At 41.7% G+C, this 13,400-nt stretch overlaps 3 protein-coding genes across 5 annotated transcripts; 1 reads left to right on the top strand and 2 right to left on the bottom strand.

The window, feature by feature from the left end:
* The first annotated feature begins 3,847 nt into the window (after nucleotides 1-3,847).
* LOC131287193 (reticulon-4-interacting protein 1, mitochondrial-like) lies at nucleotides 3,848-6,758 on the top strand. 3 transcript variants are annotated; one of them, XM_058316221.1, is made up of 7 exons: nucleotides 3,985-4,270; nucleotides 4,639-4,719; nucleotides 4,799-4,952; nucleotides 5,013-5,726; nucleotides 5,818-5,826; nucleotides 6,084-6,478; nucleotides 6,544-6,758. In XM_058316221.1, exons 1-7 carry the CDS (start codon nucleotides 4,223-4,225, stop codon nucleotides 6,628-6,630), a joined length of 1,488 nt encoding a protein of 495 aa, XP_058172204.1. In that variant the 5' UTR covers nucleotides 3,985-4,222; the 3' UTR covers nucleotides 6,631-6,758. The 3 variants fall into 3 exon arrangements, with proteins under 3 accessions (XP_058172206.1, XP_058172204.1, XP_058172205.1); XM_058316223.1 differs by lacking the exons at nucleotides 3,985-4,270; nucleotides 5,818-5,826 and adding an exon at nucleotides 3,848-3,885; XM_058316222.1 differs by lacking the exon at nucleotides 5,818-5,826 and having other exon boundaries at nucleotides 4,489-4,719.
* Nucleotides 6,759-7,002: 244 nt separating this feature from the next.
* On the bottom strand, nucleotides 7,003-8,717 carry LOC131286071 (eukaryotic translation initiation factor 2 subunit 1). The gene is made up of 4 exons (XM_058314935.1): nucleotides 8,650-8,717; nucleotides 7,906-8,389; nucleotides 7,611-7,843; nucleotides 7,003-7,533 (listed from the first exon to the last, which is right to left on the bottom strand). Exons 2-4 carry the CDS (start codon nucleotides 8,367-8,369, stop codon nucleotides 7,205-7,207), a joined length of 1,026 nt encoding a protein of 341 aa, XP_058170918.1. The 5' UTR covers nucleotides 8,370-8,389; nucleotides 8,650-8,717; the 3' UTR covers nucleotides 7,003-7,204.
* A 199-nt stretch (nucleotides 8,718-8,916) lies between these two features.
* Nucleotides 8,917-10,533, bottom strand: LOC131287308 (serine/threonine-protein kinase haspin homolog). The gene has a single exon (XM_058316343.1). It carries the CDS (start codon nucleotides 10,525-10,527, stop codon nucleotides 9,010-9,012), a length of 1,518 nt encoding a protein of 505 aa, XP_058172326.1. The 5' UTR covers nucleotides 10,528-10,533; the 3' UTR covers nucleotides 8,917-9,009.
* Between the last annotated feature and the right edge of the window lie 2,867 nt (nucleotides 10,534-13,400).

Below are 13,400 nucleotides of genomic sequence, written 5' to 3'. Positions count from 1 at the left end.
TACTTTTTGAAGGGAAGTAACTATTTAGTGAACAAACTACATTTTTTTCATTTCAATTTCTTTTTTCTTCTCAACTTTCTTAAGATAAGTGTTAAATCCAAAGGTTTTTTTAATTGTTATACTCGCATCTCACAGCTTTCAAGATGGAGCCAAAACGCGACCCTCACTGTGTGGCTGTGAGGACCGAATTTGGTGTTCTACCGAAATCGGCATTGGCTGAGCTAGTTTGGAGATGGCCGAAGTTGGCACTGAAGCTTACCCGTGCACTGTTTCATGTTGACCGTGCTGTGGAAATTATTCATTCATTCCTCAACGCCATCCCATCCATGAAAGGGCCATCCAACCCTAAGCGCTACAACCACAGTCGTCTCTATTGGGCTCGGCCGGAAGCACGGAAAGATTAACGTGCCGGTCAAGTGCACCGCTTCTTCGTTGGAGTACCGGGACGTCTATAATGTATGCATACTTGATTAGGATAAATATATTTACAAATTTTCACTTGCCAACCCGGGGTGAACTGACCAGTTTTGCTTCCTTCGCAGAGAGTTGTGCCAGCTCCTCCCGGAAGGACCCCAATGGGCGCGTGGGGGGGGGGGAGAGAGAACTGTTTGTGTGCGTGTGCGCGTGAGTAAAGCTAAAGTGTCACAGCTGGCTGGCGGCTAAAACTTGCGGCCGAGAAAAACCAACCGAAACCGAGTCTGGGCTGCCAAAAAAACACGGCCGAACGCCCAATCCTCCGTTGTGGATATTTGTCATACTTAACAATGCATTATGCCTGCACATGCTGGCAAACCTGGTGGACATGTTCTCTATATATTTAGGTCGACGCATAGACACCGTATCAAACGTGTTCGGGTTGAAAAATTAGCTAACGCCGCCTAGTGGTTGTTTGCAGGATGAAGCGGACCGTAAAGGCTGTCCATTTCTTACACCCCGTCCCGTACCCGGAAACTGACGATTTCTTGCCTCATCGGAAGGCTTAAATCCTTTCCATCGAACATTTGGCGTGACTCAGCAACAGCAACATTTCGAGCTACTCAGATCACTTCCGCGTGCCAGCGTCAACATCCAGTTGGCGAAATATGTGCTGCTCCATGGTGGATGGAAACGGTGACGGCGAGCGGAGGTCATAAACAATCGAACGCCACTAATATTCTCCGGCGACAGTTCTCCGGTTCCCCGGGAGGCCGAACCTAATGACTTTCGACGAAGATGTACTAATTAATGATGCAAAATGGGGAGCGCTTGCGTTTCTATTCCACCAGATCCGGGCATTGTGGGAGCACGATGAACAGTTTAGTAGTTTTTCTATTGTGTTCTGTTGGTTGGAGAAAAAGATGACACTTCATTAGATGTGTCACCATTGGAAGGATTTAAATCGATGCAGGAAAGTGATTCAAACCATTCAAAACGAGTATGGCTCATTTCCTCGGAGAGTTGTTTTGAAAACAGGAATCGTTACCATTTTATTAGGTAACGTTTATTTCTCCCTATTTCGGCTGATGAAACTGTTCGATGACTCTTTTACAGTTTCTCACAATGTGAGAAACAATTGTGGAATTGTGTTATTCGAACTTTCAAGCCGGTTAAGTTGTACTTTCAACAATCGCCTTCGGGTACAAATATCGAGAGCCGTATTATTTTAGCATCAATTTAAAATACTTTAGCTTACATTTTTACAGAACATTTAATGCAGACCAAACAAATGGTCATAAACCACTTTAACTAGGTGTTTGAACATGACACACATGCATTTTTTTTTATTCATCTTAAACCATATACCACCACGTACCATCCACCGATCCCTACGGATACATGGGAAATAACAGTCGGACGCTAACGTCATTGCAACGGAAAAGTAAGCATTGAAAAAATACGACAGAAAAAAATAAAGACAACCAAAAACAAAACAATACCTCCCTTCCCGACCAGCACGAATTTAACTTTAAAAAGGCGTGGCTTTTAGAAGTGGGTTTGGGAAGTACTGGCGCACGGTTTTCCTCTGTCCTTTTGCGCACCACTATACCTTCTCATTCTCGCACGAAGGGATTTCGTTTGTTTCCTCCTCCGTCCCTTTCTGTTTTGGTATATTGCTTCCTCGCGTATTCGCTGAATATTCTTTCGTTTGGGGGTCGCTCCAAACGTTCCATTTTCTTCGTGGTTCTTTTGACTGGTGGAAAGCAAGCTAAACTTTAGATTCCTATTTACCTTCCAACCAAACCGAAACGTCTCATAATGAAGATACGGTTCCGTTTCAAGCGATGCCTCTCGACTGCTCCCGTCGCGTATCTGTTATCTTCGGCTCAAACTGCTCTACAGCATCTTTGCAATAGTAATTTACCACAGCTTCTTTCTTTGCTGGGCAGTAAATCCACAGGAGGCAGTAGTTTTTTATACGCGCGCTATCGATATCTGTTCCTCGTGTCGTACATGTTAAAGCCTTGGATGACGGCATATAATTTACGAGTACGTATTTTCATACTGCTCCTTTTTACATGCCCTCACTGCCCAATCACACATACTGATTTATTTTTAAAAATATTTTAGATATTAACGACTCAAGGCCTAATTTTTGGAACAAGTTATATTTAATGGTAGTAATAATAAAGTTTTAGGCTAACAACAATAATGGATAAGATACAAGACAATATCCAATGAACGCAGAGAGCTCGAAATATGGCAGGCCTTCGCAGCCACCAGAAATAATATGTAAAATATAATGCTGCAAATGAAATAAGTTCAACATAAAAGCAAAAAAAATCGGACTCTTTTTTTGTAAAGGACAAGCGGCCAATGTCGGCCACACGGGTAACATGACTGTTAATGCATGTTTCGAGTACAATATCGCACATTTTTTTATGAACCCTTACAAACACCAACGAGCTACTCAACGAGCCTGGACACGATCGATTTCGTCTGGAAAAATAATTTATTCACACTCTGCAAACTGGTGGTCTGAATACACCGCTCTCGGTGGTTTGCTGGGTGTCAATAAATTTATAATTAATAACGCTTACAGCACCCACAAGTGTAGTGCTCGATGCAAAACTTGCAGTTGTCATCCTACATTTGTCGCGAAGCAAGGAATAAAAATTATTATGTTCTGCGTAACCATCCATCATGTTACCAGTCGGTTTGAGAAAGAGCCAAATTTTGTTGTTATTTTCACTTATTTGCTTGTATACTAGTCATGATTTCAATTATGAAGCGTGTTCCAACACATGTACATGTTATGTAATAATATAGAAGATGATTAAAATTTATTTTGAATATACATATTTATATGAATCAACCCGTGTTTTATGATTTTTTTACTATACTCCATAATGAATGTAAAAAATGTTCGAATCCTTGCAATTCATGAACTTAAGCCGAGCGACCGAGTTCAGTTTCGCCGAATGGACCGAGTAATTGGATCAGTTTCGCCATGAACCATATATTGATGTAGCATCATCAATGCTTTAAATTGCTTTTCGTTATTTTTAAGTCTCTTGCTAAGTCTATATAGTATTATGAACTTAATTCAAAAATATTTCTAGCAATACGGTTCATTAAAGAGAATGGAAGTCCCTCGTCATCGATCAATTTCATTAATGTTTACCTTCTCGCTTTAATGTCAGAACCAAATGATAAAATCATTAATTAGTTGGATAATAACTATCTTCTAACGCTTAATTTGAATTTGTATACATACTAATTTTTCTCAGCATCCGAGATATATAGACATTATATATACCTTAGTATGCATTTGAGAAACGTCAGTTTGTTCTACAGAAATCCACCTGCACTTGCCGTCATATCATGTTGTGAACTAGACTGTTTGTTTTGGTTCGTTCTCGCTTTGTAGGTTCATAATCGTTCATCAGCAGAAAGCGAAAAGTGAAAGTACGTTCTTGAATTAAAATGTCTCAGTCGTAGGTTTTCCATCCATAATATGTACGGCTGAACTTCTTGTGTGCCTTCTTCTATACCTTTTAGAGATATACAATGGATCTTTTCGAATGATGTGTGATATTAACAAAATCCCTTCCCGAGTTCTCTGGATAACAGGCAAGACTCCTTTCGATACCACCATCCCCGCAGCCGTAAAATGAATGTATTCAGTGAAGCTTCCTAAACCTGCGCATAACTAACCGAAAGGACCACCTTAGCTAGGAACCAATTCAAAAGACTGGCGGTAGGGTATATTTTCCTGCGATAATTGAAAACGAGACTTCCGCAAATGGATGCAGCCAAACAGCGAATGGGAGAAGTTGTTGGTGCCATGCAGGTAACAAAGGGACTCCACATTGTGAATCCCCCAAATCCACTGTTTGGTGTGTTTGGTTACGGGCTTTTAATGGCTTTCATTGTATCATATGACCTCACCGGCATGCTCATCACAACAGTTTTTAGATACGTATCTCTCTTATGTAATCATCGTTTCCTAATTCTTCGATCATATTCGATGTCTATATATACTGCTTTCACTGGATGGTACCCTACTAGAACGATATAGGAGTGTAAATATACGCTAATCATTCAAGTGTTATTCATAATCAACAATTACTGGACAAAATCATCACCTAATTACACCCTACAAGAACTGCTCGCAGAATCTAAAAATCCCGTTTCACTGCTATTTTCTAAAAACCAAAGAATAACCTAAGCATGGCAACCGAAAGCGGATTGCGCGTGGTCCGCCAATACTCCGACGAGGGACGCAATTTGGCAATGCGAGTAAGCATTCTTATTTTTTCCGTAAAAAAGATGTTTAATTCATTCATTTCAAATTGATGCCATTTTCCAATCTTTTCAGGCCTTGAATGAAGCAAACAGTGAAGCAGGGACCGCATTGCGTAGTGCGTGGACAAATTTCATACAGCTCGTTCAACGACTTAAGACCACCGCTCGAGAAGTACTTGATCCAACCGTGCTCTACGAAGAATTGCGGATATTTTTCCGTGATGAAAGTGAGTACCACTTCTCATCGTCTAGAAAATCCCCAATGACCGAAATATTTATCCCAACAGTTGCTCGGAACAATGCGTTTGCGATACTCATCGGACTGGGGTTTGGAACGACCGGTGGTTTTATGCTGGGCATGTGGCTTGCACGGCCACATTTACCCACGCCGATTATGAAGTCGATTGCGTCCACCTCGTTCCGCGATCCGGACAATGTAGTCGTCTGTCAAACCGCGGTACCCCAGTTTCAGTCGTCGTCTGATATACTGGTACGCGTTCGGGCCGCTTCGCTAAACCGTATCGACCGCCGAATTGCCTTCGGCTACGGACGGACATTGCGACGCATGATACGGTCGTACAACAGTACGTACGATCCTGAACTTCCACTCGTGCTAGGGAGATCTTGCGCCGGCATTGTGGAAGCGGTCGGAAACGGTTCGAAAAGTGGACTCGAAATAGGCGACGAAGTGTGGCTGGCGACGCAATGGTACGAGCCCGGTGTAGCATCGGAGTTTGTCGTCGTACCGGAGACACGCGTATCGCGGAAACCGTTTCTTATCGGGTTCGAAGGTGCGGCGAGTTTACCGTACAGTGGTTCGATTGCGCTCAATCTGCTGGACACCCACCGGTTGAACGAGCACACGAGCAAGGGTAAACGAATCTTGGTGCAGGATGCTTGCTCACCTGTCGGATGCGTCATCACACAGCTGGCCCACAAATGGGGTGCAAACGTTGCTGCCACTTGCCATACGCGATCGGTACCTGTGATCAATAACCTTGGTAAGTATAAGAGAGTGGAATGAACCGCTTGTACCATTGATATATTTGTATATTCTAATATTTTTGTCTTTAAACTTTATCGTATCGCTAGAGGAAAGAGGTAAATAATGTTTTAATCTGATTACTTGCATCGATGTTCTGATGTCGTCCAAAATAAAAAAAAAAGTTCTACAACAAAATTAAAAAAAATAGAAATTTCAACACATGGCATGTGCATGCGATTCATTAGTGTTGAATTATCACCTTGTTTTCGGATGCCATTAAAACTTTCTAAGCGTTGTACCTCCACTGTTCTATCGACGAACATTTAGTATGACCATGGTTTTCGATGTTTTCTGTTTTAAATCCCCTCCACAGGTGCTGCGGACATTATTACCTTCGCCAACGAACACTTTCGATCAAACTTCATCGATGTCAACGTCGACAAGTCGAACTTCATCAACGAGCTCACATCGCGAGAAAAGTTCAACTTCATTTTTCTCACAACCCGGCTCGGGTACGACTACAAGTTTCTAGAAAAGTTCCTCACCAAAGACGGCGTGATCGTTGACGCAGTGGAGCCCGAACTGTCGACCGACGAGTACGGAGTAGTCGGTCGCTTTTTCCTCGGCACGTACGTTCGGTGTCGCAAGGCGGTGGCGTTTCTGTTCCGCACCAACGTGGACTGGGGTGGTCCGCACCTTTGTCATCTTGTGTTGGAGCGGTTGGCCGGTTTCGTCAACGACGAATCACTTAAAACGCTAGTCGACCGGGTAAGAATGCAAAATTTTAACGGAAACGAACGTCCGGTGCAAATACGATCTTCTATTTATTGCAGGTTTACACGCCGAACGAAGTGGAACGGGCTCTGGAGCATATCTGTAGCGAAAAAAGTATCGGCAGCACCATCATCACTTTCCGATAGTGTATCAGACGACAAATGGAATCGAAGGTATATCTGAGAATAGTTTGCAAAGGAATTTTGCCCAGATATCGCTGCAACTGTGCAGTTCTCCTGTCCACACGCAACGTTTTGAACTGCGCAAGTATAACGTTGTGCAAAACGGAGCATGTGGACCGGACTTTAAACTTGCAGTGTTGCTTTGGTTGCTCATTCAGATCAGTTTATCATTAGCGAACAATTTTGTTATTTGTTTTACCTTGTGCAATGTGTTAGTCGATTTCATTACATCATGCGCATTGCATAGCTTTATACGAACATTTGGCCTACTGCTGAAAAATCTTTGATAATAATATTAAATTTTGTTTTATAACTTGAAAAGAAAAGTGGATGGATAAAAAATAAATGATCGATCTTAGAATGTTTCAATTTCCGCCATTTAATACGAATTTTTATAGTAAGGTAGGAAACTAAGCACAACTGGAGTAAGACGTGCCGTGCTTTCCGACGTGCACTTTTCCACACCAGGCGGGTTTTGAAAATCCTCCGTCTCCCGCCAATATTATCCAGCGCAACGCTCATATCGAATCTTAGGTTATTATTCCTCCTGTTTGTCATCCTCCTCGTCACCGCTGCCCTCGAACTCGATGTCCTTATCTTCTTTGTCATTGCCTTCATCCTCGTCCATCTTATACTTGATGCCAACCTCGTCGTCATCCTCCTCGTCGCCCGATACCTCGGCGTTCTCCGCCTCGGCTCGCTCCATCTTCCGCGCCAGATCGGCTTCGTCCGTCGCAGTCACGACCTTCGGGGCCATCTGCACCTTGAATACACCGCCGAGTCCTTCGATCGTCTCCTTGATCTTTTCGATGGCCGTCTCGAGAGCTTTCAGACCGTCAGCTTTTTCTGGCGTGGACGTGGTCATAACTACAAGAAAAATTATTCATTGAATTGTGAGATATTGAGGACAAATTGTGCGAATCTTGTCCATCCATTCAACATACCATACAATGGTGGGGCAATGAGGTTGATCTTGATGGGCAGCTCTTCCGTAGACAATTCGAGACCGGCGCGGAGAGCCGTTTTAACTGCATCGATACCTTCATAGCCGTAGCAGGCGCACTCAATATCCGCACGGATTTTCACCGCCTGCGACACCAGTTTCCGCTGGATATTACTGAGCAGCAACTCTTTCAGCTCCGGCGCCAAGCCACATTCATCCAATAGCGAAGGATCACTGTAAGTAAAATGGTATATACAACACTGTCCCGTCGGCGAAACGCATTCTACTTCACTTACACGGCACACTGCTTGAATACATCGTAGGCGGTCACTTTGTGATTGTGCTTTTCCTCGAAATGCCATGCTGTCTTCTCGTACAGATCTTCCAGCTGCTGGTTGTCGAACTCCATCAGTTCGGCTACGTGGCGCAAGATCGAGTTGACCGCCTTCGCCTTCGCGAACCGTTCCGTGCACTTCTCTACATCCTCAGGCGACACACGGCGCTTGGACAAATCAATGTAGCCTTTGTTTTTGTCCACACGGATGACAATTACCGGTTCCGTTTTACCGACGCGAATCAGTTTGTTGATGGAACGGATGCGCCGGCGAGACAGCTCGGAGAGCAGGATCATGCCCTCAATATTGTTATACTCCAGCAGGTATACGTACGCTCCCATCTCGGCTATCGACCGGACATTCACCATCACCACATCCTCCACCTCAGGGAACTTTTGTTTATAAAATCGGCACGATAACGTCATCTTGGCGCTCCTTTCAAGTCCTAAAATGTAAATTTATTCAATAGGTGAACACCAAAAAATGTATCATATCATTCCCATGTTTCAAAGAATGCCGGTCATAGGCTGCTTGTATTGGTTTGATGTGCAGTTTGGCTTCGGCTTTGGCCAACCCACATTGGCATGGAAAGGTAGATGGTCAAATTAGCCTTTTTTAGTCCATTGATTGCAACACTCAACTTCACAAATCATCAAACAGGAACCACTGACCATTTTGTACATTCTTTGAACTAGAAATACTCACTTTTTACCACGAAAAAATGATTTTAACGCGCTGATGCAATTTCACATGTGGCAAACTCGAAATGACAAAGACCATTGTACGTAAGTTGCGAGGTCTCGTAATGTGGAACGTTTTGACATTGCTTTTTAAAAAGAGTATAACAGTTTGACTGCTCATTTCGAAATGTTCGAATTGTCGGTTATTCTAGTGTGATCGAAAAGGAAAATTGATTTTGAAAAATAGTAGTCCATAGAATAGATGAAACCATAGCCAATAAATGTATAATAATCCAGCCAATAAGTTTATTAGTAATAATTTCCTTTTAAAATAAATGCGAAGATTGTTACGTTACCAAGAATTTGTATATTATTATGAAGTTTCTTAGTTCTCTTTGTCTGATTCATTCAAAGACGGTTTAAAGTAATGCTGCACGATTTCGCAGATACTATTGAAATCCATTAGAACCTTACTTAACTCCTTCATCGTTTCCATTGACGCCCGGTGTGCTTTGCTCTTTTTATCGCGATAGTTCTGCGACGTTGTTAGCTTATCTATCAAATAGTGCAACCAAAATATGTTCGTTTTTGGAGAATGCACGTTCCACTGATTTTGCAACGCGATTTTCATTTTGCGATAAATTTCAAATTGATAATCACCTTCCGCAGTGAAAAGTTCCTCATCCGTCGACAGATCGTTGAACAGACACAGGCCGTTTAAAATTATTCGCGATAGTGTGTAGTCAATAATGGTGGCTTTTAGGCCTTGCGTTTGGATAACGATTTCTTCACCAAGTAGATGATACTTTCGAACAGTCTCCTTAGTTGGCTTGATTAAGATATTCCCCGTATGAAGGTCTCGGTGCTCAAAATCAAATCGTTTTTCGGCAACTGCCAAAGATAACATTATTTGTGATAGTACTGCAAAAGATTGAAGGGCATTTCTGAACCGAAACCCATCCAATTCTTTGCCTCCATATGCGGTTTCAAAAGCTATATAATGTTGATCGTCTGGAAAGCTATCCGGGTTATCATTCTCCGAGCCTTGCTGGTTGTTGTATATAGCCCACAGGTCCTTCAGTACCTGAGGGTAATGGCCTCTTATGCAGCTCACGCTTTGAAGCTCGACGAAGCCGTCCGTACAGAACTGAATGCTGCGCTGACGAAGATTACTCAGTTCTGATGATATTATTATTTCCGATAAAATTTCGTCAAAAGTCTTCTGTTTTTCCCCGTTGATCAGTAGTTCTCCTTCGATCGGAACAAGTTTCAAAACTGAACAGCTTCCGTTGGGTTTAGTACACTGAAAGACTTCCCCGTACACACCTTCTCCTATTTTTCGTGCGACATCCACTTTGAGATTTGCAAACATAACATCGAAAGTTATTGGTTCTTTCTGTCGGCAGCGCTGCAAAATTTCATCTTTTGAACTTTTCAATTGTAGATAACACTGCCCCGCGACTGTTCTCATCGGCATCAGCGGAGTTGCAAACTGGTGTATTGTAATATCATGCAATACGGATTGCCTTTCTTGTAAACTATGAAGGTTATCTATAGTCGATTTTCCGGATTCGTTCAACGTTTGTGATGCCCGATAATCTTCCACACACATGGTTATGCGCCGACTTCCTCCGATCGAACATGGTCCATCACGTCGGCTAATAGATGCTCTCAGTAGAGATATCGATTTACGCCATTTACCAGGTTTAAACGCAACTTTTTCCATATTGAAGTCACTTTCGATGTTTAATACTAGCGACGATATGGACTTTCCTTTTGGTGGTTTGCTTTTTCTAGCCGATTTTGTGCCATCTCCCAGAACCTCGATAGATTTTTCTTGGAAACTATCCTCGACAACTACTGAATTCGGCCGTTTCGTTCTTGTTTTCCTTGTCGTATACATTTTTTTGTGTTTCTGAAAAGAAAATAACACACGGGTACTGTTAATGAAGTGAATAAGTGTCAATTGAATGTAAAACGAACTTAATTTCACCAGTATAATCCACTACTTGCAGAGAACCAACCTCAGCGCACTGCGTTATTTTTCGATTCGCGACGTTGTTTAGAACCGTTGAAATTTATAAATGTCAAATTGTTCTATGATACTTTGATTTATAACAAGCACTTTAAAACTCTACAATTCTTGGCGAACCGAAAAAAGTTTTTAATCTTTTCCAAACTATGTACGTGCTCATACAAAGTTTTTTTTCACATTGTTTAATAGTTGCAGAAAAAATACTCTGAACAAAATTGCGTATTTTAGAGCTTCACAATTCATTTTATTTATCACAGTAAGCTTGAAGTATTTAATGTGAAGGTATAAACTAGTAACAATTCAACAGCACTTCTATCTTGAAATGAAATCTAAGTAAAAAATTAGCATTCATGAAACCAAACATTGAGTAGTCATGGGGAAACTGAATCCCTGCAGGGATTCGAATCTTTCGATTCAAATCCATTCTGAGATCCGGATCTTCGAATCCGAATCCCAATCCGTCATATCATGCATGCTCATCTAATGCCGATTTTTCATATGATGTGTTTAATTCAATGAATGATTTACATAAGATAACAGTATAGTTGACATTATTCTACCAATTGTATTCAAACAACACGAACAATTTTGTTCTTTTTGGGAATGTGCAGACTAACTGATTTACTCGAGTTTATTCCAAGAAGATTAGCATTTATTATGTTTCAAAAACAATTATGACAGCGTTATCATTCAAATTGAATCCATCGTGAGTCACTGAAACAGTGAAGCAAGTCCTTTGTGATGTTTTTCCGCACTTTCCCGGCGGGGACGTTATCGCGGAACGAACATATTTAAGTTAAGAAACTACGCTAAAATCTACCTTCAACGCAGTTGCGCGTCTTGAAAAGACCTTTCATAAAAGGGGTCAATCGGGAAAATTGGTTGAAAGAATCAATAGTTATTAACCAATAGGCAGATTTTGCCTTTTTAGTAATCGAGGTTTATCAACCTTGTTCCCGGTAGAGTGCTGTCTCTTTTCCACACAATTAGTTTTCTCAAAAACTAGAAAATATGAATAGATGTATTGTAAAACAAAGTTATGTGTCTTGAGCAGACCTTTCATTTAAGGGGTGAAATGTACAAATCGGTTAAACGATCATAAAGTTATTAACAAATTAGTTATTTCAGCAGAAAATACCTACCAAGGTTTCTGCACCTACGCCTCAGAATTTCATAAACTAATTTGCGAATTGCGAATAATTTGCATAAACTAAGAATTGCGGAAGAGTCTTTGTTGCACAGAGTTATCAGTCTTTAAAAGACCTTTCATTTGAAGGGTCTGGCGCTAAAATTGGCCAAGCCACTAAAAAGTTATTGAGAAATTAGTTAATTTAGCCATTATTTACAGTTGTGACCAAGGTTTTTGAAGCTTGTTACATCAACAACCGTGGCGCGCAGCTTCGTTTGTAGTGGTGGGTAAACTAAATCCCCAAATCTGAATCCCAATCCAAGAAACAGTCGGAACAGTCTAAGTAGCGTATACTATAGTGCTCCAAACTGTTTTCCAATTCCTCACACACTCGTAATGCCGGTGAGCCAAGACTTCCTGGCTATCTGTCTGGGAACGCTCAAAATGCGTTGTTTTTCAAAGAAGTACAATGGTACAACAGGATGCCGAGAGAGATTAAACAAGCGTGAAATCTAAGGTAGTTCGGGCTTACCACCTCATGTAAAACAATCCCGGAGCTTTTGGCAAGAGAGAACGCAACCTGTTTTCGGCGCGCCAATGTTGCTACCAATAACGGCAAAGTTAAACTTAACAAGCCCAAAGTGCTTCCTAACGATGCCAAACAAAAGTCTTGCGCGTGCAATTGACTGCCTACTATCGGCAAAGAGCAGCTTGATACGGACGAATTGGCCCTGAAAACAGTGTATCAACCAATTGGTAATTGGCGGTGGGAACTACAAACAGAGCAGAAATACCCTCTTACACTCCAGAAAGTGGTGCCTCGTTAACCTTGGGGGATTCGGCGATTTACCTTTCGAGGTGATTGCTCGGGACCGTTGTATGGAAGTAACAAGTATTTATCCCCAATGCCCCCTCTCGTTTGATGATTTATATTTAATATCGCAAGATATTTTCGTCCCTCTCAAACCTATGTAGGGGTAAGCGGTGAGACTCATCATCATCATCATCATCATCATCATCATCATCGTGTAAACAAATCAATGTCGGTCTGGAAATTGTGTATCCTAATCTGAATCCCCAGAATCCGATTCAGAATTCGGTAAAAATGGTACGGTCCTGATGAAATGGGTTTGGTTGGGTAGAACAACTCGGGTAATGGACATTCTACTGTAATTCTTTGAAAAAATAGGTTCCATTAATTTTTCTAGAGCCTAACTTGCAAATCGCGCAAAAAACTCAATCTATGTCCATTGGACATTCTACCCAGCGTTCGATTTGAGTAAACTTAAATCAATTACATTGTCTCTAGATCGTCTAGTTATGTGACTGATTCGACTCAAATCATTGCGAGTCGATTCAAACAGTTTAGGATCAATCAAATCGAGTCCCAAACCAATCAAATCGGATTCGAATCCTAATCGAATCAAATCTTTAGAATCCGTAAAATGGGATTCGAATCTTTAGAATCCGTCTAGGGATCGAATCTTCGAATCTTCCGCATCCCGATTCTGCCAACACTAGTATCGAGAAGAGCTGCAGTCCGAAAAGTGTAATCAGCCAGCGTTGTCATCAGACATTTTCCAGCCGATTTTCGCATGGAAAAAGACTGGCA

Source organism: Anopheles ziemanni, chromosome 3, assembly GCF_943734765.1.
Source record: "Anopheles ziemanni chromosome 3, idAnoZiCoDA_A2_x.2, whole genome shotgun sequence".
Classification (NCBI taxonomy): Eukaryota; Metazoa; Arthropoda; class Insecta; order Diptera; family Culicidae; genus Anopheles; species Anopheles ziemanni.
The sequence above is the reverse complement of the archived record's forward strand: the minus strand, read 5'-3'. Positions and strand labels throughout refer to the sequence as shown.